General features: G+C 49.9%; 1 protein-coding gene across 2 annotated transcripts in view; it reads right to left on the bottom strand.

The window, feature by feature from the left end:
* Positions 1-1,184: 1,184 nt before the first annotated feature.
* Positions 1,185-23,504, bottom strand: part of LOC127467917 (syntaxin-binding protein 4-like) — a 47,420-nt gene continuing 25,100 nt past the window's right edge. For both annotated transcript variants that reach the window (XM_051780527.1, XM_051780533.1), the window contains exons 6-22: positions 22,231-22,316; positions 21,384-21,504; positions 18,576-18,717; positions 18,280-18,386; positions 17,344-17,497; positions 15,725-15,797; positions 12,606-12,703; positions 10,792-10,888; positions 8,633-8,760; positions 8,073-8,165; positions 7,476-7,541; positions 7,191-7,379; positions 6,625-6,741; positions 5,354-5,403; positions 4,376-4,506; positions 3,062-3,119; positions 1,185-2,299 (exon numbers count right to left, since the gene is read on the bottom strand). In XM_051780527.1, coding sequence (XP_051636487.1) covers positions 2,197-2,299; positions 3,062-3,119; positions 4,376-4,506; positions 5,354-5,403; positions 6,625-6,741; positions 7,191-7,379; positions 7,476-7,541; positions 8,073-8,165; positions 8,633-8,760; positions 10,792-10,888; positions 12,606-12,703; positions 15,725-15,797; positions 17,344-17,497; positions 18,280-18,386; positions 18,576-18,717; positions 21,384-21,504; positions 22,231-22,316 — 1,813 coding nt within the window. In that variant the 3' untranslated portion in view covers positions 1,185-2,196. The remainder of the gene's footprint in view (positions 2,300-3,061; positions 3,120-4,375; positions 4,507-5,353; positions 5,404-6,624; positions 6,742-7,190; positions 7,380-7,475; positions 7,542-8,072; positions 8,166-8,632; positions 8,761-10,791; positions 10,889-12,605; positions 12,704-15,724; positions 15,798-17,343; positions 17,498-18,279; positions 18,387-18,575; positions 18,718-21,383; positions 21,505-22,230; positions 22,317-23,504) is intronic.

The following is a 23,504-nucleotide window of genomic DNA, read 5'->3' as shown; positions in this document are numbered from 1 at the left end:
GGAACATGATAAATTCAAAGAAAATATTGGAAACCAGATAAGAAATATGAAAGCTTTGGAAAGCACACAGTGCTTGATCCTCACTCCACACGAGGGTCTCCAGTGGCTGATGGGAACATGGAGGATTTCTTTTCCAGAGAGCACAGAACTGTCAGGGCTTTTGAAAAGGTTAATTTCTTCCTGGCTCCTTTGCTGACAGACTGCCCAGGAGACCCCAAAGCCAGCGGCCTTGGGGCAGCATCCTGTTGTTTTCACCCCTTGCCAGGTGCCAGCACCACCTGCACGGTGCCTGTCTCATCCAAGCCCTCACCCACTGGGATGCTTTGATACAAAGTCTTTCTTGGGACGTTCAAATGCAGATCACTTGACTATGGAAGCAGCGTCAAGGATATTCTCTTTTGGACCATATAACTGGTCCCTGCTGGGACAGGACTGGGCTGTGCCTTTCCAGCACTCAGGAAGGTGGAGTTCAGTACTTGTATATTGAGAAAATTCCATGATTCTCACAGTTGGTATTAAAATTTCTGTTCATTTCCGCAAGATGTAAGTTCAGCCTGAACAGTTCTGTTTCCCTCAAAACTCCTCCCTCTTCTACCAAGTGTCTCAAGTGCCGTTGGGTGGACGGAATGACACAGCACAGCCCTGCTACATCCCAAAATCTCGTTGGTGCTGTGGCCAGAGACATCTCCCAGGATGCAGCTCCCGGCCAAATGCTTTTGAAGACACACTGCCAGGAGCACATTGGGATCTGCCCCAGGGGAACTCAGGGTGTTTTTCTGGAGTCAGGGTGCACCAAACTGGTGAGACTAGATTTTGCTCTGTGCACCTCTTACCTGTCTGTATAACACAGGGGGTGAGAACAAAGCCATAGGGCCAAACCCACAGGTAACACCAGTATTTACTATCATTCCATCGAAGCAGAGAGCACTGGGGAATGAGTTATTAAACATAAGCTATCCCAGGATGAATATTTTTTGAAAGTATCTTCTCCCTGGGAATATTCCTTGTGAGTGGTCCAAAGAATTATGTGTCCTTTTGAAAGAAGTCCTTTAAATTATATCCCAAGGCATGGATTCACAAGATTTATTTGCTTTAAGCTATGAAATTAAGTTTAACCAACATTTCAGACTGGTTATTTATGGGATATATTCCATCACACACTTACTGGTTTAGCAGTGCAGTAGATACTGGTGAGGGTCATGATTTTTCCTAAGCCTTTAATTTAGGCTATGAAGGATCCACATGCTTTGAACCCCCACAAAGGAGATTTGAAGTAATCTTAACAAATTATTTGTAAAAGCCAGATTGCACCCCATTTCCCTGCAGCTTCTCAATGCATCTCACTAGGAGCTGCCAAAATCAGAGGGAGGAAAAATGGACTCAGGCTGTGTCTTTGTCTCAGAGACTCTGAACACAACCACTGCAATCACAGCCCAGAGAGCAAACACCTTTGAGAAGTGTTTCCATTTTATTTTCCAGACCTTCTGTTCATCTCAGATCTGTGCCCCATTAACTGCCCTCTCACAGCACAGTCTTGCATCATGTGTATCTCATTTCTCAGTGACACCATGGACCTTTACTGAGCTATGTTCACTATGTCCACTATGTCCCCTCTCACATTCCGGGACGGTGTCCGTTGTCACTGGACCGTCCCGCTGGATATCTCTGTGCTCTTGGTCCAACAACTGGCTGAGATGGTGCTTTCCTCTTCAAGCATTGCAGCTGGGATAAGCTATACAAAAAGAATAAAAAGAGCAGTACCTATCCCAAGACAGCTAAGACGCTACAGATTAAGCTGCTTTGATTACAGTCACTAAATAGACTTTGGTTTTCCATCTGAAATACCAAAAGGAGTCTGTTGGAGACCCCTGAGTCCCTCAGGAGAGTTCATGCTCCTCTTACTACCCAGAATACAAGCTCTAAAAGGCTGCCACTGAAATCCAGGCCCCTGGAGCCTCTTGAGAATACTTTTCCTATAAAGCTGCAGAACCGTGAGCAAATAGCCTTGTATGATAACTCGGAGGTAGGCGCGCAGGGGAGGTCGCTGAAAAAGTCTCGGAGAGTGAGGAAGAGTTAATCTCATGTCAGGAAGCTTGTTCTCAGTCTGCTTTGCCTGGAGAGGTGCCCATGGGGTGTCCTTCCCGTCTCCCAGCACAGCAGCACCTGTGGTGTGAGCACGACCAAGCTGTGGGACATTTATGTCGGCTTCTTCGGCAGCTCCGCTGGACTCGGTGGCTGTGGTTCATCACTCTTGGTCTGGCTCGCAGGAGGGGGCCACGTGGTCTTCTGATGGAGGTGGCTGGAGAGGAGAAATAGGGGTTAGGTGGTCTGGCAGGAGGACACAGAGGACAATGTGAAGACAGCACTGGTTACTTGGGAAAGAAGAGGAGGCCACGGATCTTGCCTGGCTAGTGGTCTGTGCTGGCCATCTGTCTTGTCTGAAAATGCTTTTTATAACCTTGAAATTGTGGTTTTCAAATGTCTATTTTGTACCTAACTGAAGAACTGTGCTGGCAAGTCTTCAGTTTGAGCTAAGGTGATCAGCTCAGACAGTAGTAGGAGACATTTAAGTCTTAAAGTGCCCTTTCAGCAGATAACTTTAGGATACAGCTCTGTTAAATATAAGCCATTTAAGAGGTTTTAGGGAAATTTAAGGTTCAAACAAAACCATGTCATCCTGCTCTCCTTGGCCAGGGCTTGACAGCATCCTGATACCACAGCATGAAAGATTAACACATTCAGTGATGATTTTTCCCTTATGCATTACAAAAATGCCAGCTAGACAAGCCACAGAGCCACAAATCCCCATCTGGCCTGAAGGAATAACAACATTTTAGAAAACAAAAGAGAGATCCAGGAATTCACAGCATCCTTCACTGTACAGGGCAGGAAGTCTCTTGCTGTCTAGAAAGGGATGTATTTCTCTGACATGGCATCTGGAGGCCTCTATCTGATTAAAAGTTGTCAAGCAACAGTTTTGATTAAAAAAACTCCAACAAACAAAACAGGAATTTTTAGTATGTGCGTTGTCAAAATTACAGACCAGGGTTCTGACACCTACTCCTTGTAATTTGGGATTCCTTCAGCAGGCAGGCACTGGTCCTTGTCCCATGGCAGAGCTGCAAATGGAAGCACACAGCCAAGTGTAAGTGAAGGGTTAGAAAACATGCCCAATGTGCTGCTACATTATGAACATTATGATAATTCCCCTTTAAATGAGGCAGGAACTTGGAAAATGCTGACACACTCATATGTCAGAGGTGCTCCTGACAGGCTACAATTATTTCCCTGAGAGAAATCCAGTGCTGGGCCATGGCCATGTTGAGTTGGTGAAGAGCATCAAAGAGCAAAGACCTGTTTGGGGCTGTTTGCTCACCTGGTCATGACACAAAGGAGATCAGAAACTCATTTGGTGTGGAAGGAGACAAGTGGGGCCAAATAACTGCTGCCAAGAATTGTTTATGGCTCATGGACTAGCTCAGAGTCCCAGTCTAGGGAAGTTAATCCAGACTCCCATGGAGCTGGATGGCTTTTCTCTGATTTTCTCATCAGTGTGGCTGGTTTGTACGCCAAGGAAATGGGGAGCTGACTGTTCCCTCTGCTCAGCATCGCTGCAGCCAGACCTGGATGGCACAAGGAAGGGCTGGATCCCTAGTTCAAAGCTATTGGAAAACTGGATGGGGTCCAGCAGTGGGAGCCCCAGGGCTCCTTACCTGCAAGGAGAGGCTGGGGAGGGCTGAGGGAGCTGGGTGTGTCTGACCTGGCAAAGAGGAGGCCGAGAGGCCACAGCACTGCCTCTGCAGGGGCAGTGAGAAGGATGCTGGAGCCAAGCTGTTCTTGGCAGTGCAGACACTGTAACTGGGGGCAGTGGCCACATCCTGCCCTGGGGCAGTTCAGGCTGGGTGCTGGGAAAACCTTCCTCAGTGAAGGAACACATCATCCTGGAAGGCTGTGGATCAACACCCTGGGAGGCTGAACTAAAGCTGGCTAAAGCCACTGCAGATCCCATCTAGTGGGGTGGTCCTACCTGGGGCAGAAGATTTGACTCCTGATCTCCAGCAGTCCCTTCCAACCAGCATTTCTATGATTCTGTGAAACCACCCTCCTTCCTGATATTTTTTTTTTCACTTTCCTGTGGGCTTGAGCACAAAGTGGCACCTTTGACTCCTTACCCTGCAAGTCTGCATTTCAGATTCCAAGATGAGTCACATGGATACAGGGAGGGCAATTCCATCTCTGTTTGCATGAGACAATCAGGTACATGTATGGGAGGTATGGCAAAAGTTGTGGAAGGTGGTGCAAACTATCCCTGACACTGACAGACATCCCTGAGACCTGCTTGGATTCAGGTTTCTCCAGTGAATTTAGTGCTTACCATCCTTGCTGGAGAGGATTGGTGCTAACAGTTCTTTAGCTTCTGACAGCAAGAGGTCAACAAGATCTGAAGATGGAAGAGATGTGTCTGAGACTGCATCTGTTTTATCCTCTTCTGTTGCATTGTTGACGCTTATAAATATGGAAAGTGCCATCAATACTTCTGTCATGGAAGGGTCATTGAAAATCCTGGCCAGCCTCTCATGAGGGATGTGCTACATAAATTCTGGATGTTCAAGGGGGATTGCATCTCAACCCCTCGGCAGCATGGGAGACTCTCTGTTAGACAGACTTGCACTGTTTTGTTACAGACAGATATCAAAGTATTCTTTAGAATTTCTCTAAAGTATTTTCCCCTCATTACATTAGAAATAACCATCCTGCACACTTAAAAACTGTTCTCCATCCTTCTTAAAACATGGTTTTTTTAAAGGGGCGGGTCATTATCCATGGGACAGTGAGCTTTCAATGATTTAATCAGTTAAAAACACACAGAGAGTTGTGATACATTTATTCCCACATGGTAGGACATAGGTTCAGGCTGGGGGGAGTCCAGGAGCCTAAGCTCTATTTCTGCAGCCATTCATGCAGTTGAGAGCCATGTGAAGCTCTTTGCTTACACTCATCTACTGTAACTGCTGATAAATAAGGATATATGCTCCTGGAGACAAAACCTGGTTTATGTGTGGAAAAGCAGGTGGGTCAAAATTCTGAAACAACCTTCTTAATGTCTCTGCTAACAAAGCAACTTAACCAGAGCAGTGTTTCAGCAACTCATTCCCCAAAAAATCCTGAACAGAGGCCAACCCCCCCAGCACCAACCCACCAGCAGCCCCCAGATCATCTTTCTCCCATAGTTTCACTTCCAAAGCGTGTTTAGAAACTCTGGGTAGGTTACGTGTGAAGCACCTTCCCCTGAGAAAGGTCAGAAAAGGACATTTCATGTTGCTGTTCACCATTCCCAGGAGCCATCTCCTACCTTTTCTCATCTGGTAAAGGACTGGGTGTGCTCAGGACCTTGTGAACGTTCTGCCATGCAACAACAAAAAAAAAAAAAAAAAAGAAAGAAAAAAAAAAGAAAAAAAAAAGATTTCAAACTTGTAGGACTGAATAATTCCTGAGAACAAACCCCATGGGTTTTTCCTGATGATCAGATTTAATATGACAGTAATCAGCTTCTGCTTATTCATTGCCCTTGAAGGGAATATCTCAAGGCCTTTTGCAGCTCAGGCAACATTTGCAGCCTATGCAAATCCACAGACACATCTGAATCCTGCATTTTAATGCCAGTGCTAAAATACATGAAATGCAACACAAAAATCCTCTTCCAAAGAACATTTTTGCAGGCTATATTTCAGCAAGCCTTGATCACTGCTGCCAGCAATCCCTGGATTCTGGGTTGTACCTGCACGTGTAAGCTCTCATTACATACATGGGTCATGACTTCCCAGACACTACTGAGGGGTGGATGAAAAAGGAAGATATTTTGGTCCAGTGCTCAAAATCCTGTGATGTTTGACCCTGGGGTCAAGTTAAATACATTTCCAAAGTCTGACCCCAAACTGCACAGGCTCCAGCACGTAGTGCTGCCCATCTGGAGGCATTTTAATTCTTCCTTCTCTGGAGCAGAGGACACAGCATCTACATTGCCTTTTGCTCCACTGTTTCCTCTTGATTTGAAGAGCTCTTGGGACAGGCCAGTAGAAGCCACAGCAGATATACTGAGGATTAGAGCCTCTCATACTGGCCAGTTTACTGATTACACACACTGGTATTCCCAATACAGTGAGTGAAGTGGAAGAACAGCCAATTAAAAGACTGAACCAATTGTGTGTGGGATTTTTCAGGAAATCTGGGGTTGGGGGGGAAGCACTGGAAGAACAAAACCACTCTTCAAGTTTGTAGAGAAGCAACGAGCAGCTCTACCCAGGGAAGGTTTGCAGGGATGATTTCAACAGCAGAGCTCCTGGAACAGCCTCAACCAGAACATCCCGGTGGGGCTGGTGAGCCAGGGAGAGCAGAGCCACCAGCAAAACCTGCCCCACGGAGCTGACATGGCTCTTAGGGATGTGAAGATATACGAGTTCATCCCCTGGTTCCTCTCAGCCAACAGACAGTGTCTTTTTAGGGTGAGGTAGGAAAAAAAAAACCCTCTTGCTTATGGAGCAGGAAGTTCATTGGACTTGCAAAGTCCCCCTTAAGGTGGGAGGCTGCAGGATGGCACAGCACCGAGGTGGCTCCACACCTCACCTGCACAAACAGGAGCAGTTTCCTATTGCAGATCTCCAGGCGCTTCCGTGAGACTTCTGATTTCCGTAGCTGGCCATCGGCCAGGGACAGCTGCCTCTTCAGCTCCAGGATGTCCTCCTGACACAGGGACACAGAAGGAAGAGAGAAGTGGTGGTGATGCTGCAGCCTTGGCTTTTGGAAGCACCAATTTATGACATTTGCTACACACAAAAGCAGCGTCCTTTGGGAAGGGACAGTGGGAATGATGCAAATTATAACACGGACCCAGAGAGCATGTTGGCCCTGGGGTCACACACAACAAATGATCTATGTGCTATTTCATTTTCTCCTGTATAAAAAGAAGGAGGGGAACCTTAGTTGTAGCTGCCCCATCCCTGGAAGTGTTCAAGGCGAGGTCTGATGGGGCTCTGAGCAACCTGGTCTTGTGGAAGGTGTCCCTGCCCACGGCAGGGTGGAATGAGATGAGCTTCAAGGCTCCTTCCAGCCCAAACCATTCCATGACTCTCTGAACCCACAGAAGGGTCTGTAAGGTTGTGGGGCTTTCCCAGGCTGGGGGGTTGCATTACCTCTATTTCAGAGACGTGTTTTGCTTTCTTCCCTGCCAGCTGCATCTTCAGTTCTGCAATTTCAGCTTCCAGCAAGTGGATCACTTCCTCGTAGTCCTGCTCGGCGCTGTGGGCCTGTCTCTGCACCACCTCGGCCATCTGCAGCTTGTTGTGCAGCGTCCGGTTCTCGGAGAGGAACCCCAGAGCTTTCTGGAAGCAGTGAGAAGTTCTGGTGAACTCACCACATCCCCCTCAGCTGCCAACCACCAAACTCATCCTAAGGGCCCCAGAAACCCCTTCACTAACCTGGTTCAGCCTCTGAAGCTCATCTTCCATTGACTTCTTGCTGTTCTCCACCTCCTTCAGGAGAGACTACAGCAAATATTTTCACTGGGTTAGCAGCAACAAGTGACAGGATGTTCTCTAGAAAATGCCCTGGTCTTGTAGCCCCTACCCACCAGAATATTATTTTACAGAGGGAGTTCTGTGCACTCTCCCCACCACAGGGAAAGCTTTTTTGGCCTGTGAACTGCAGGTCTGCAGAAACCCCCTTGGACACAAGCATGGTGCTGACAGCCTCACTGGGGATCTGCAGCCAAGAGAGGGTGGGAGCCCAGATGGTTCCTTCTGTTTATCATGAACTTGAATGACTCGTGAGGCACTCTTTGGTATTTTTAAATATATTAACTCTTCTAGGAAGGGACTGCAGACTTTGAGTACAAATAAGGTTTTGTTTGAAGTTGAGAGTGAGAAAGAGGCAATTAAGGAGAGCGGAGGGTGAGAGGCTCCTCTGTGACAAGGAATGCACAGAATGCAAACTGGCGACTCCTCAAGAGGAACAGGCCACACCATTACCCCGTGGACAACCTCAAGAGAAGGCCCCAGCCAGGAAAGCTGCTCCACCTTGAGCCGTCGGACTTCGTGCCGCAGATCCGTCATCTCCAGCTGCAGCTGCTCCAGGTCCTCGTTGCCATTGCAGTTGAGAGAGTCAAAGGTCTGCAAGGAGAGGGACAGACTCATCACACATCCAATCCAAACCACTTCAGGAAGGAGTCAGCCTTTTTATGCAAAAGATAAAAATGCACATTAAATAATTCAACACCAGGGGTTTTTTTTCACACCACAGGATTTCACTCTCTGATCCCTGTCATTGTTCAATAGTTGTCTTACAGTGAATTTTCATTTTGTGAACCAAATGAAATTAGCTAATATTGATTAATTACGGCTATTTTTCCTTCTGCATCACTGCCAAGCTGCTTCCTCATATTATCCCATAGATGTTATTATTTCCTTATTAAAAATGAGTAGTTTGAGGTCTTTTATAGCATTTCCTATAATCAAAATGATTAATGCATAGTTCTGCCTTCTCTTTATAACTCTAGGACAATCAGAAAATGGCAATTTAGCTTTTCCCATCTCAGAATTCCATGGATTTCACAAAGAAGAGCTTTGGACTGACTGACCGGGGAATGAAAAGCTGATGTGTCCAGCAAATTGGCCACTTCGTGCTGTGTGAAGAGCATGGAGTTGGAATCCAGACCAGCCTCGTCCAGCTCCTCCTGCATCAGATCCCTGAGTGCTTGGAGAACATCTGTGAGAAACAAGCAGTTTTTACCAGGCTAAAAGAGAAAAGTGTTTTGTGTTAGGAGAAAATGCCACTGATTTTGGGGCACCACTGATGCCAATCAGAGAGGGTTTGGAGATGCCAAACAGTCCTCTCTAACACTCCCGGGTTCCTCAGCAATCCCATCAAGCTTAAATGAGTTGTTGGCAATCTTTATCAGACTCTTGTTTCTTATCCAATGGAAAAAACCTACTTTTAAAACCCAAAACCCCCAGATATTTTCAGAGGGGAATTTTCATGATTGTGGTTCTGGGAGTTTCAAAACTTTAAGCCAAACCTACATTTCCCTGACCTGCACCTGCCTCCTGCTGCCATTTCTCATGTTGCTGATTTAAACAAAAAGTCAACTTGGTGAGTTCAGCACTTAGAAAAGGTGTTAAATTGACAAGTCTGAAAATCCAGATTCATTTTGCTTTCAGATGTGAAAGAAAGCACGCCAAGAGGGGCTGTGTGGGACAGATGGGAGCCATCAGGGAGGTGGCACCTGAATGCCAGAACCTCCAGTCACAGAATCACAGAATCATGGAATGGCTTGGGCTGGAAGGGACCTTAAAGATCATCCCATTCCACCCCCTGCCATGGGCAGGGACACCTTCCACGGGCAGGGACACCTTCCACTAGCCCAGGTGAATCCAAGCCCCATCCAACCTGGCCTTGGACACTTCCAGGGATGGGGCAGCCACAGCTTCTCTGGGCAACCTGTGCCAGGGCCTCACCACCCTCACAGCCAACAATTCCTTCCCAATATCCCATCTAACCCTCCCCTCTGGCAGTGGGAAGCCATTCCCCCTTGGCCTGTCCCTCCATCCCTTGTTCCCAGTCCCTCTCCAGCTCTCCTGGAGCCCCTTTAGGCCCTGGAAGGGGCTCTCAGGTCTCCCTGGAGCCTTCTCTTCTCCAGGGGAACCCCCCCAGCTGTCCCAGCCTGGCTCCAGAGCAGAGGGGCTCCAGCCCTTGGAGCATCTCCGTGGCCTCCTCTGGACTCTCTCCAACAGCTCCACGTCCTTGTGCTGTTGGTTCCCCCATATCTGGAGGCAGCTCTGCAGGGGGGTCTCACCTGAGGGGGCAGAGGGGCAGAATCCCCCCCTCCCCTGCTGCCCACGCTGTGGGATCAGCCCAGTGCACGGGGGATTTCTGGGTCCCAGCACACACAGCCAGGGCATGTCCAGCCCCTCACCCACCAGCACCCCCAGATCCTTCTCCCAGAACTGCTCTCCATCCGTTCTCTGCCCAGCCTGGATCCATGCTCTGGATTGCCCTGACCCAGGTGCAGAACCTTGCACTTGGCCTTGTTGAACCTCATGAGGTTTGCACAGGCCTCACGTGGTTTTGTGTCCCAGCCCTCGCTCAGCACAAAAACACTGGTCCAAGTTGCCTTGTGTCTGTTCTGTCTGGTGGGGACATTGCTGATCGCTTTGGATTTTTACTAAGAACCTTCTGGGGAGCAGACTTTGTGGGTCAGACATGCTCTGGCAGGTCACAGAAAGCAGAGCTGGCTTTTATTTTCTGTGTGTCCTCTGGTCAGCTTCTCCTAGGAAAGCTGGGATTTTAAGTGAGCCCTTGCAGCAACTTTTATTTTAGTCTGATTTTATATCTGATAGGACAAGGGGAATGGCTTTAAACTGAAAGGTAGGTTTAGATTAGATGTTAAGAAGAAATTCTTCCCTGTGAGGGTGGTGAGGCCCTGGCACAGGCTGCCCAGAGAAGCTGTGGCTGCCCCTGGATCCCTGGAAGTGTCCAAGGCCAGGTTGGACAGGGCTTGGAGCAACCTGGGATAGTGGAAGGTGTCCCTGCCCATGGCAGGGGGTGGAATGAGATGAGCTTTAAGGTCTCTTCCAACCCAAACCACTCTGTGATTCTACCAAATGCCTTTTTTTGTGTTTGTGACTTTTCTTAACTGTTTTGAGGCTCCATCAGTGCCCAGGCAGGGTCTCACCTGCTGCCTCTCTCCTTTCTTATCTGCCAGCAAAGCTCCCCAGACCCAGCCCAGGTCCCACTCACCTCCGTAGGCCACCATCCCCTGCGAGTCCGTGGTCAGGCTCTGCCGCAACTGCCTCTTCTTCTCCTCGGTCACATCCAGGCCAAGGTACCGCAGAACCTTGAGCAGAAACAAGGAGCCTTTAAAAAGAAAAATACTGGAAAAGCAACTCTTTGGAGTAAGCACTGGGAAGACACTTGGTGCTGGGTTTCTCCTGGAGTTGGCTCTCCAGAAGGCATCTCCCAAAGAAGCAGGCTTTGGTTGGGTTTCCAGTCTCTCCTTTCCTACATGTGTACAGAAATGTCTGTTCCTGAAGACAGGGACATGTTCACGTCCTTCCAAGAACGTTCTCTACAGACTGCAGTCAGATTTGCAGCTCTGATGTGCTGTCAGGGCTTTTATTCATAGCCAGTGGAGTTTAGCAAGGCTCATCTGGAAAGAGCTTGGCCTCTCCTCTCCTTTCTCTTGCTGCCTGGGAATTGTGTTTAGGACCAGGAAGATAAAAGCTCTTCTCAGAGTATTTCCCATGGTGAGAGGAGACATTCAAACATTTTGCTTCTCCGCTTCATCTTTTGCCCTCTCATTACTCCTGATGCCCTGACTTCTACTGATATTTATCAGTTGAACCCCAGGGCACCACAGAGAGCAGATAAACCTGTGCAAGCCCCACTTCACTGCGGGCGGCAGCGAACTAAAAGCTTTTAAAGGACGAAGTGGAGCTCAGCAGACCCTGGGAAAGAGCTGGAATGAACCACTGCCCTGTCCAGGCTGCACACACAGCTCCTGCTCAGCTCCTCACACGAGGCCCCCTGGGAAGGGGCGGGCGATGAATCCTCGCTCACGTTTCCATCACGAGCGAGTCCCTGGGACCCGTCTGGTCTCTCACTGCTGCTCCTGTGCCCCCTGTGCAAGGCAGTGCTGCAGGCTCCCAGGCCGGCTCCCACACTTTGGGGTGCTGGGTGGCTTGGCCACCCCAAAACCACCCCAGGTTGTGCCTGTCGGTGCCACCCCCCGACCCTGTCACCGCTGCAGTGCCCGTGTGTAACACGGGCTTTCGAAAGGCGAAACCCGGCGTCCCACTCCTCCTACCCAGAGGAGCTGCTCCGTAGCTACGACGGGCGGGGGTCGCTGCAAAATGCGGGCCTAAATCCCGCTGTAGGAGAATTGGGCGGGCTTAGAGGAGTTCTGCCCTCCCGGGAGGTGGGAGCACCGAGGGCGAGCTCTGGGCCGCCGTCAGGTGGCAGCAGAAGTTCGTCACATCGGGGCCACCGCGGTGTCCCCCGGCACCGAGGGACCCTGCCCGAGGGACCCTGCTCCCGCTGTCCCCCCCGAACCCCAGCAGAACCCGGGGGGACATGCACCCCAAACCAGACAGGGACACGGCCCCCCAGGGCACTCTGCCCTTCACCGGGTCTCGGTGAGCAAGTGGGCAGCTCTGCTCTCTGCCCATAGAGCGGGTTCTCCATAAAATGCTGAAAGAATTAGCAGTTCTAGCTGGATCCCCGATGACATGTCTCCTATCTCAGCCTCTCCTCGCCCCCACCAGGCTGCCCGTGGTCACCCCAGCAGCAACGGCAGCACCAAATATTTGTAGTCCAAGGGAGGTGTGAATGCCAGGAGAAGACTTCTGGAGCCCCCCAGAGCACTGAGAAATAGCCAAGAGGAGACAAGGTGTGTCCAAATTCCCCTTTGGACACAGTCAGGATATTCCACTACTCCTTCTTCCTTTTTACCTTCGGAGGCTGGAGTCAACCTCCAGCACTCTCAGCTGAAGAGAGGAAGGGCTATTTCCTGCATAGCTCACCTTGCTTTGGGAAGAGGGACCCATTCTACTTACCAGTTCCAGTTTCCCATCCTTGAGCCGGATATGGGGATCCAGTGCTACTTTTGGTTTGGTGCCTGAAGCTGCTTTGTGATTAGATGCTGAAGCAGGTGCTGAAAAATCAAAAATAAATGTTAATGGGGGAGCATTTGGTAGAAGAAAGAGATGTCTGCAAAGCAAACTTAGAACTCTGATTATATGAAATATTATGTGTGTGCAGCAGGACAAAAATCAGGATTTACTGAATCCGGTTCTGAAAGGCTGAACTAGGCCACTCTTGGAAAGATAGGATATTGGGGCAAACCCTTCTGAAACTGGGTTTCTGCATGGTTTAAAAAGGGATGTTTCATCCAAGGACCTTGGACTGCAAAAATAGCACTTTGGAAATTTCCAGTCACAGAGTTTTGTGGAGTCTTGGGGCCTGCAGTTGTGGTGAGCTGTGAAAAAAAAAGAATTAAACAAAATCTGCCTGGTTCTCATCTGCTCTAACTGATTAAGCAAAACTGAAGCAATTCATGACACCCATGGGAATGGACAGATTAAAAGCAATGTGGAAAAACACCACTGCAAGATTTTTTCCCTCTTCAAGACTGCAAAAATCCTTTAGCCCTTTTCCCCTCTGTTGGGCAGGCAGAGTGTTTTGGGTAGAAGGAGCCACATGCATGGTGAGGTGGCCACAAAGGGAGAAAGAGGCAGAAAGAGCAGCTGCTGTGCTGGGGAAAAGCTGTTGTGAGTTGGAAGATCCAGCTGGCTCAGCACTGCTGCACAGCTGAAAGGGTCCAGAGCAAAGCCCTGCCCCTCCACCCCTGGAGGGATCCTCACCTTTTCCATTATGATTAGCCCTTGTCTGTGAGGAACCAGGATATGCCCTGGGAAAGCACTGCAGAAGGCATTGCCTGCTGGGGACAACCCACCAGAGTCCAGAAAGGTGCAGGATTGCTGTGCCTGCCCCTGCCCACCCTCAAACCCTCAGCCCAGGTGATAAAATTCCTTCTCATGCCAGTGGCCTGAGATTTGCCCAGGAAGCAATTCCTGCTTCCTGGGATCTGATTTGAGTTTTGCTACCTTGGGCAAACATGGACATAGTTACTACTCGTTGAGTCTGCCTGGGATCTGATTAACACCATGGGAGGCCCCTCTTTGCCAAGTAACTCCACTCCTCTGGAATCTCTGGGTCACTTCTCCCCACACCCCCCGACCATCAGGGCAGGGCCCAGTGCAAGAGGAAGGAGCAGCAGAGGTGCTGCACAAATGTGATCCTCCTGATCCAGGGATCCATGTACTCTGCCAGAGCTGGGAGCAGCAAGAGGTAACAACTGGGTTTGCTGGACTGGCCACCAACACTTCCCTCTCCAAGTTCAAGGGTGGAGCCATCACCCTTCCCAGCTTGGCTAATCAGGATTAGCTCTGGGTGGCTTTGCTGTCAGCCCTGGACATGGAGACATCCAGGGCATCCACCAGGCACCCAGAGACCAGCAGGCACTGGCCCAGGCTCCAAGCCTGACTGCTGCTCTTTCAAAGCCAGTTGTCTGTTTTCATGGGTGGCAACACTGACACGAAGCCTCCTCAGCATTTCACAGTAAAAACCTGGTGGGATCAATCTCCCAGCTAAATCAGGCAGTGATTAGGTCACTGCTTTTGCTGGATTGCTCTGTCCCCATCCCTGGCAGTGCTGGCTCTCCGTGGTGGCCACCTGAGAGCCCACCTGACACCTGCAGGACCCTCAGGGCAAGGAGGACAGAGCAAATCCCTGTCCCAGGGCCTCTCCAGAGGAGCATGGAAGACAGAGCTAGAGCCTGTTGAGTTGCCCAAGGTGGCACAGGCACCCTGGAAGCAGAGCTGGCACACACCCAGCCCAGCACCGGCTGCTCCATCTGCCACCGATCCCAGGTAGGGACTGAACACGATTCGCCTCCAGTGCTTGCTCTCAGCCTTCCAGATGGGAATTACAACAAGGCACAGGGATTTGTAAGCAGAGCCACTGCCCTGGCAGCACGTGGGGAAGGATTTGAGGCTGCAAGAAGGATGGGCAGCACTTGCTGGAGACTCATTGGCAAAGCCTATCTTTGCCTCGGGGCAGGAGAACATTCCTGTCACAGGGATATGGGGTATTTTGGAGGAGGTTGTCTCCCTGGGCTCTGGGTCACAGAGGTTATGGAGGTTTCCTGCCATTCCTAAGGGATCTGGGAAGCTGCAGGGTGATTTGAGTTCACCTCCACTGCTGCCACCCTGTTGGGTGAACAGAGTCGGTCTCTCCACAAAAGGTAAGAGCTCAGTAGACCCAGAGCAGGGAGAAAAAACACAGCATGGAAAATAAGCAAAAAGTGAAGTTTGGATGTAGAGAGGAGTCTGATTTAGCCACATCCAGAAGCCATTTCCCAGTTTGGCCGACTGAGGGCATCCTTACTGCCTGTTCAGCACCAGGGTTGGTGTGTATGTCACCACTGTCACTGACTGCCTGGTGTCACACTGAGTGTCCGAGGACCCCCCATTCCAGTCAGAGGGAATGTGGCCTGTGATGGGACCTGCTGAATGTCTGACATGGGCAAAGGCACTGCTGCAAACGAACCAAAGGCTGAGAGGGGAAGAATTTATGAACTGTGAATACCTCAGTCCTTGAATGCCTTAGTAAAGAGTTTTGCTACTTTGGGCAAACATGGACATAGTTACTACTCGTTGAATAAGCCAAGCTGCTGCCTTCCCTCTCTCTGAGCAGGCTGAGTCTCGTTATCACCCCATTAAATGCCACTACAGCAGTATAAACACTGATAAAAAAATGTAGTGATAGGACAAGAGGGAATGGCTTCCCACTGCCAGAGGACAAGGTTAAATAGGATATTGGAATGGAATTTTTCCCTGTGAGGGTGGTGAGGCCCTGGCACAGGTTGCCAGAGAAGCTGTGGCTGCCCCATCCCTGGGAGTGTCCAAGGTCAGGTTGGACGGGGGTTGGAGCAACCTGGGCTGGTGGAAGGTGTCCCTGCCCATGGCAGGGGGTGGAATGAGATGGGCTTTAAGGTCCCTTCCAACCCAAACCAGTTTGGGATTCTGTGATTTTATAATTTCATCATCCTGAGCTTGAGGAGCCACAGCTGTTTGTCCCCCACACAAGGAGAGTGGTTGAGCAGGACTCTTACCTGAGACCGTAAGCTCTGGTGGGCAAATGTCCGGTGACAAAGAAGGCACAGGAAAAGGATTTTCACGTCTATTCTAGAAAAACAAGACAAAATAGCACAGACAGTCACTAAGAAGAATCTGCTGGTGTTAAAAAGAGCAGAAGATAGAGGTGTTCAAGAGAGAGCCACCCAGCTGGCCCATGAAGGCACCACATGTGCAGATGGGCCAGAAGAGACTCCGGGGGTTTTCTGGGAGCATCTGGTACAGGAATGTTCCTGAGCCATCCCAAGACTTCTGGTCACACACAGACAAATCTGTCCTTAATGTAACTGTGACAGAGAGCTGATGCTGAATTTGGCCTTGTCTGGTTTCTGCACAGAGGTTCTCCCTAAAGCTCTGTGTCCAACCCACCAGTGAGGGCCCGAGTAATCTGACCACAGTAGGTGTAATATTTACCCCAAACACAAAATTACCACAGTGAGCTGTGGGTAAAGGATCCGACCATACCACTCAGCTACAGCTCTAGGGCCTGCTGCTGCTTTTCATAAGCACTTCCCAGCCTGGTGCACCCAAAAGAAACACGCAGATGACATTTGTGCAAGTCTATGTCTCCACAGGGCTGGAAAGAGATGTTTTGTGAATGATCTTGTATGAAAGGAACATCCAGCTGGCCTCTCCCTTTTGCCAAAAAAACCCACTCTTTCCTCACTGTTTGCCTGCTTTTGCATTCAGACTGTACCTGTGAGTAAGAATTGTGTCTCAGATCTATCAAGGCTACAATAAAATGAAATAAAATCAGACTTTCCAAAGGAAGGGTGTGATTGCTGCTTATGTCCACAGGTAGAAAATATTCTGGATTGCAGGAAAACAGGGGATTAAGGAGTTTGGTCCCAGAACTTTAAACTTTTTTCTTTAAAGGGGTTTTGTTATTTTGCTCACAGCCAAACAGACCATGAGGGAAAGGAACTTCTAAAGGAAGCTTCTGAGGGAGAGGGCAGAGGGTACACCTGGCATGGCACCAGCCCAGGAGAGGAGCAACAAATGCACAGAATCCAGACAGAGACCTAAAGAATCGTGAGGATTGTGTGTCCAAGCACACACAGCTGGAGCACTTGTCTCTGCCAACCCAACGTGGAGCTCGGCCTCCCAGGGGGAACGAGCCTGGCTTATCATTAGAGCAGTCAGGAGCAGCAATGGGCTGCGTAGGAACGCTCTGGATCCATCCTCATCAGAGGGCTTGAAGAATAAAGGGTTGTTCCTGCCTTTGGGTAGGAGCCAGCCTAGATCAAACTGACTCCAGAGATCCCTTCCAGCTCTATGACTGGAGTGGAATGAGATGCAGGTTGCTATCCACAGAAGGGTTTTGTTTTTGAAACCCTGAGACTCCTGGAACAGGTCTGAATGCAGGCCCTGGAGATGAAATTCCTCTCATTACCTCCACAGATCCTTCTCTGTCTCAAACCCAAGAGAGAAGAAATTATTTCAAATTTAAAATACCTGCCTGTAAAACAGGGCCACATGTATCAGTATTACAGACTTTCCACTGTCCCAAAATATTGCCAGGGAGTCCCTAAAGATGAATTTTCTGATCAAAGAAAGGTCACAGGATCTGTGCTGTGAGATATGAACTTCAGCCTACCTCTGGGGACCTCACGTGGACCTTGAGCCTGCAGGAGCTCAGGCCGTTTCCCACAGCCTTCGGAGGCGGTGATGGGATGTTGTTGTGCACTGACAGTCCAGGATGTAACCGTCCCCTCCCAGGAATAAAGGCCACTTCTGTGCTTCCCTCGTGTCTTAAACAAACAGCAAATACAGGACATCTTATTAACAAAACAAAAGGGACAAAGCTGCAGAACTTCCATGCCCTGGTTCTGTCTCCAGGGTAATCTCACTTAAGCCCGTGCAGCCTCCACCAGCGCAGCTGGATCTGCACCAGCTCTGTTCCATAGATTCATAGAATCAGGGAATCATTAAGGTTGGAAAACACCTCTAAGATCATCAAGTCCAACCCTTAACCCATCACTGCCAAGGCCACCACTAAACCATGTCCCCACGTGCCACATTTACATGTTTTTTGGACACTGACAGGGATGGTGATTCCACTACTGCCCTGGGCAGCCCTTGCCAGGGCTTTACAACCCTTTCCATGAAGAAATTTTTCCTAATATCCAATCTAAACCTCCCCTGGCACAACTTGAGGCCTTTGTCTCTTTTTCCATCAGCTGTTACTTGGGAGAAGACACCGACACCCACCTGGCTCCACCCTCCTTTACAGATCAACAAGGTCTCTCCTGAGCCTCCTTTTTTATGGTTCTTTGAACTTCAGTTCTGCTGCAGAACTCTGCTGGGCAGTGATAGGAGATATTCACGAGGTCCAGAACATTGGGAAGGTCTGGATTACACTTCAGGATGACCCTCACCTTCAAGATTTCCTTATGTGACCACCTATCAGGACCATCTCGAAGCATCATTTAAGACTAATGATGCTCTTGAAGACAAAGATGACATGAAGGGTTTCTGCCTAAGACTCAACAGCACCCTGATGATGACAACAGGAAATATGTTCTATGCCTACCTGAATTTGGCTTTTTCAATTATTTTTCTGGCCTCTTCATGTGTGCTGCCCACCAAAGAATCTCTATTGATGGCGATTAGTTGGTCACCAGGTCGGAGCCGACCATCCTAAACAAACAGGGAGAAAGACACAGTGTTGGGAAGGAATGTCTCTGCCCAAAGCCTTCTCCTGCAACACAAATCCTCATTAGCCTGTGCAGTGCATTGTCCATTTACTCTTAGAAAAGCTGTTTCAGAACAGCTCCAACCTCCAGGAGAGGTCCCGAGAGGCCACCGAGGGTCTCCACGCTGACTTACCTTATAACAGTCACCATCTGGCAAGAGCTCTTGGACATAAATCATAGGCCCATCAGGCCTGTTAGATCCACCACTGATTGCCAGCCCCAGGCCGGAGGAGTTTGCTATGGAAATGCTCTGGATTCCTGAGTCAATGGAGCAGCTGCAAGGGAGAGACGTTCGCAGGTGACTCCAGGTGAGCCGGGTTATTTTCCCATGTCACTGAACGAACTCTGCCTGGATTTCTTCCTGTGCATGATCCTTCTACCTTCTCCCAACCTTTTCCCTGCATCCTGTCTTCCACCCAGCCTTGGAGAGAGGAGATGAGTTGGAAAGAGGCTCTTGTTCCTTGGCAGACACTGTTCAGCGTTAGAAGGTGACTGGCTCACATAATCCCAAATACCAGGGAATACTCACAGAACCATGGAATATTCTGAGTTGGAAGGGACCCACAAGGATCATCGAGTCCAACTCTTAAATGAATGGCCCATACAGGGGTCAAGCCCACAACCTTGATGTTATCAGCACCATGTTCTGACCAACTGAGCTCATCTCAGGGTTAAAATGGAGAAGAAACTAAAGGTTTAACTAGAATAGGTTTGGCACTCCTGGTTTTTATAGCTAAAAGCACACAAAAGATCAACATGGTTATTGCTTGAATCCAGCTAAATCACCAGACAGCAAGTTACAGATTGGTCAAGTATTAAGCAGCTCTATGGAAACATCCAAGGGAAGCTTGGGATACACAACTGAGTGTGTCTAAACTGAGGTTTGGAACTCAAAATCTTGGAAGATTCCCTAAGGAATGGTCATCCTTTGCAGCAACACCCACTACACTGTGAGTGCTGCTGTGGCAGGGGGAGAGATGGCTCTCCCAGTGAAGGATGTAAAGGGAGCAGCAACCAGGTGGGACCTTTCTCTCCAAGGGTGACCAGACAGGACCCAACAGGCCACCAAGACACGGCCACAGCAGGTCAGGGTTTGGGGGAGCAGAGATTTCACTGACCTCCCATGGGCTGGTGGGCACCACTGCAGCAGGGAGGTTTGGGGAAGGATTTGGCAGGGTCTAAGAGTCAGCAAACAGTTTTCTCCAAATGGGATGGGTGCAGCTGGCTTTTCACCTTTTCCATTTTATTTCCATAGCAGCCAATCCCCGAACAATCTGAACTTTCTGGTCCTGCTGATGTTGTCTCAAAGCTTAAGACACAATGACAGCTGTGCATCCTGTGCCCCACAGTGACACCAGCGTGTCACCACCCTGTGCTCCCCAGTGATGCCATTCCTGGAGGTCAGACACTGCACTGAAAGGGGTGCATGTGCCTTACTCTTATGAAAAAGTGTTTTAAGGTAAAGGATTTTACAAAAATGATGTCATGAAATAACTAACAGCCTTAAAACCTCCACTCAAATCAAAATATCAGACACTGTGGTGACTCTGAACTGTGTCTGAGTCCTGCTGCTCAGTGGGGTGGCAGGGCCTCAGGTGACAGCACAATGAGAGCTCACAGCATTGGACAGCCCGGGCAGAAGGGATGGCAGCCATGGGCATGAAAAGACCCATGGCCCAAATTACACCTCTCAGCTGACCACCAACACTCAGCTGCAATCAGTGGTCTGTGATTCCAGAAGACCACTGGCATGGAGACAAGCAGAACAAGGCACAGCAGGGCAGTGCTGAGCGAGGAGGCCACCAAAGCAGGTCCTCTCTAGCCTATGTGCCCATTTCCCTGCTCGTTGCAGGGTGGTTGGAATGAGATGATCTTTAAGGTGCCTTCCAACCCAAGCCATTCTGGGCTTCTGTATCTCAGCCTGGGGTGGGTTAACAGCACAGGAAGGATGGTTTGTCCAAACCAACTGCCAAGTAGATAATCTGGCCTCTCCTCCGTGTGGGTCTCTCACTCCATGCAAGCAGCTTAAACCTCTGGTGCCAAATATTTGTCCTCTACAAATCCCTAATAAGCTGGTATTTAGCAAGAGGATTTACTGGTTCTGCAGTGAGGGCTGATTCTCTTTACCAGCAACTTGGCTTGTTTACGCTGGCAGAGGGAGGGAAGCTGCAAGCCCTGGGCACAAGTGGTCCCCATTCCACGACTGTGAACACCCTCCGAGCTGTCCCTCTGGAGAAGGACAACCCTGAGTGCCCCGGAGATGAGACTGTGCAGAAAAACAAGCTCTGCCTGTCCAAACCTCTGCCCTGTGGAATGTGAAAGGGACAGATGACCACATGAAAACACACGCTCCAGGAGATGCTCTGGAGACCAAAGGAGGTGGTGACTCTTGGCAACTGCTGTTGACCCCAAAGCAAAGGGCATCAGGAATGTTTGTATGGAGAGGTGCTTGTGCTCTTGGTACACAGGGTCAACATGCCAGAAGCAGAGCAATAGGAAACAAGATCCCAAAACACCTCCTGAAAGCACCACTGGCCTTGCAGGAACACTCTGCTCATGGCATGTTTTGTAAAGGTGATGTGCAGGGTCCTCTCAGCTGGCTGTAAACCAGCACCTTTCCCTGGGATCTGGAGGGGATGAAGAGGAGCTGTTTCATAGTTAACCATAGTGCAGATATATTGACTGCCTCAACTGGGAAGCTTTTCACTTCTTGGGCACAAACTTCCCAGGAACAGCCAAGGTGCCACCGTGCCATCCAGAAGATGCTGTGATCTCCCAGCCATTGGTGATAGATCAGTGGAGAGGACATAAGGAGGAACAAAGCCATTCTCCAAGCACTGGAATTATTTTGTGGCTCTAAGGCAGTGTCAGACACTCGGTGGTGTCCCCATGGCCCACCAGGGCCGGGCTGTGTGGGGCCAGCCCCGGGACGGGTACGTACTGTGCGTGAGGGGCGTGCGCCGCGTTCCCGAGGCAGGGCCCGTGGGAGTTGGCAGGACTCAGCAGCAGCGGGCTCTGGGAGCGTGAGGAGGAGCCCGAGGATGTGCTTTCCAGGTACCGACCTGAACAGCAAAGTCCGAGTCAGTCCAGGGCACACAAACCCAGCATCACCCTCCTCCCCTGCTCTGCCTCTGAGAGCTGTCACTGTATTCCTGTCTTTTTTAGGAAAATCACGTTTGTTAAAAATGGCTTATGGAGAGGAAACATTCAGCCCCCTCGGCACAGATCCAGAATGTCACCCCACTGGCAGCCCTACATCCCCCTGCCATAGGGAAGGGTTGGCAGCCGGCTGGTGGGATGCCAAGTCAGAGGGACAGCTTCCTTCCCCATGCACACATGGATTTGTGTGCTGGCACCTCGCTTACATCAGCCCTCTTGCACCTCATTAAAAATTTCCCATTTGCAAATAAAAAATAGTGATGGTTGAATGAATTATTGCTGAGATGTTTTGAAATCCAGAGCAAAAAGCTGAAGCTGCCCCTGCAGAGATGGGTCCTGATGGAGTCACCTGCATGACACATCAGTTAAGCAGAGTCTGGGGATCTGGGGAGTGATCACAATCCCAACTCAAGTATCCCTTGTTCCCTCTGAGGAGGTGGCTCGTTGCCTCGCTTCACGCTTGCCCTGTGCTGGCCACCCTGCTCTGCACCTGGGCTTGGAATAAGGACGAGCTTCCTACAAACCTCCACCCAAACACCTGCCCAAATCCAATCCCAACTCCTTCAGAATTACACTGGGACAAAGGAAACTCTCTTTGGTTCCCCCCAAGGACGCCCTGAGTTACTCACTGCCGCCGTGCAGGACCGGCGAGCTCCGCGCCGAGCCCGTGTTGCTCTGGGAGCCGAACTTCTCCAGCAGCTCAGAGAACTCCCTCCTGGAAACAACAACATGGTGAAGTCAACTGCTGCTCAGGATTATCCCCCACCTGATTACCTGGCAATGGTGCCACTGGTGGCAGTGACTTAGTACCAAGTCTGCAGGGCCGTGCCCTCCAGCATGGGGAGCAGACAGGACTGCCCTGTGCACAAGGGGAACACCCTGGTCTCAGGAGCTTGTGCAAGGCTTCAGGTCTGTAATCAATCTCATGGTACAGCAGCTTTCCTGCAATGGGCTGGAGCTTCAGTGTGCTCCTTCCCTGCCCTGGAATGTGTTCAGGGTGAACTTGGGCAAGAGGAGCTGGGAAGGGATTTATTCTTAAAGGTCTTTTCCAGCCTGAATGATTCTGTGATCCTACGGACAGGCTCTGGTGTTGAGGACTGTCATTCCTGAAAGAGGGCAGATGGACACTGGAGCCCTGCCTTGCATCCCACTTGGCACCCCTGCCTTGCACCCAACCTCATGGAGCCTCCCAGGAATCAGGTAAAATATTTTCACCCCCAACTACGGGGCTCAAAATTTTGGAATCACACACCACACAAATTAAACAGACTGTCAGAAGTGACAGTTTGTGACTCTTTCTAGAGTAGTTAAATTAAGATTATTCTCTGGTTTTTACTCCTCCTTCCTGGACAGAAGGCAGATCCTTCTAGTTCTTGCTGGAGTGAGGATAGGATGTGGCTTTCTGTAGCACGTGCAGAAGCAGCTGCCAACTCTCTGAATCCATCCATGGTGATGCCCTCCATGAACATCTCCGATGAAGCTCTTGGAGCATAGCACCTTAACAAAGACCTGCACACAATCTCATCCAGAAAATCCCCTGGAGAGCTGGCTCCATGCTCAGGCACCTCCCTTAGTGCTTTGTTCCCAGTGGAGTTTGACCACCGTGTAACGACCCAAGCCCTCAATGAGCTGTAACATCCTGTACACCACGGGTGAATTGCTTTGTGGCCTTCCCTTTGCCACGTGTGACATCTGGGGTTTGTAAACCCCACTAAGAACCACCATTATCCATGTTTGCCAGCTCCTGCCTCATTTCTGAAACCTTTCTTTGAGCTGCCGTGAGCCTCTCACACCCTTTTGGATGAGGAGACATGGACAGGGGTGACATCATCATGTTGATCTTCATCAGCCTCCTGATCCATCCCAGCCACCTTGGCTCTTTGCTCCCAGGAACATCTGTCCC

This window comes from Manacus candei, unplaced genomic scaffold, assembly GCF_025592945.1.
Source record: "Manacus candei isolate 608988 ecotype Guabito, Panama unplaced genomic scaffold, ASM2559294v1 h1tg000002l, whole genome shotgun sequence".
NCBI classification, from domain to species: domain Eukaryota; kingdom Metazoa; phylum Chordata; class Aves; order Passeriformes; family Pipridae; genus Manacus; species Manacus candei.
The sequence above is the reverse complement of the archived record's forward strand: the minus strand, read 5'-3'. Positions and strand labels throughout refer to the sequence as shown.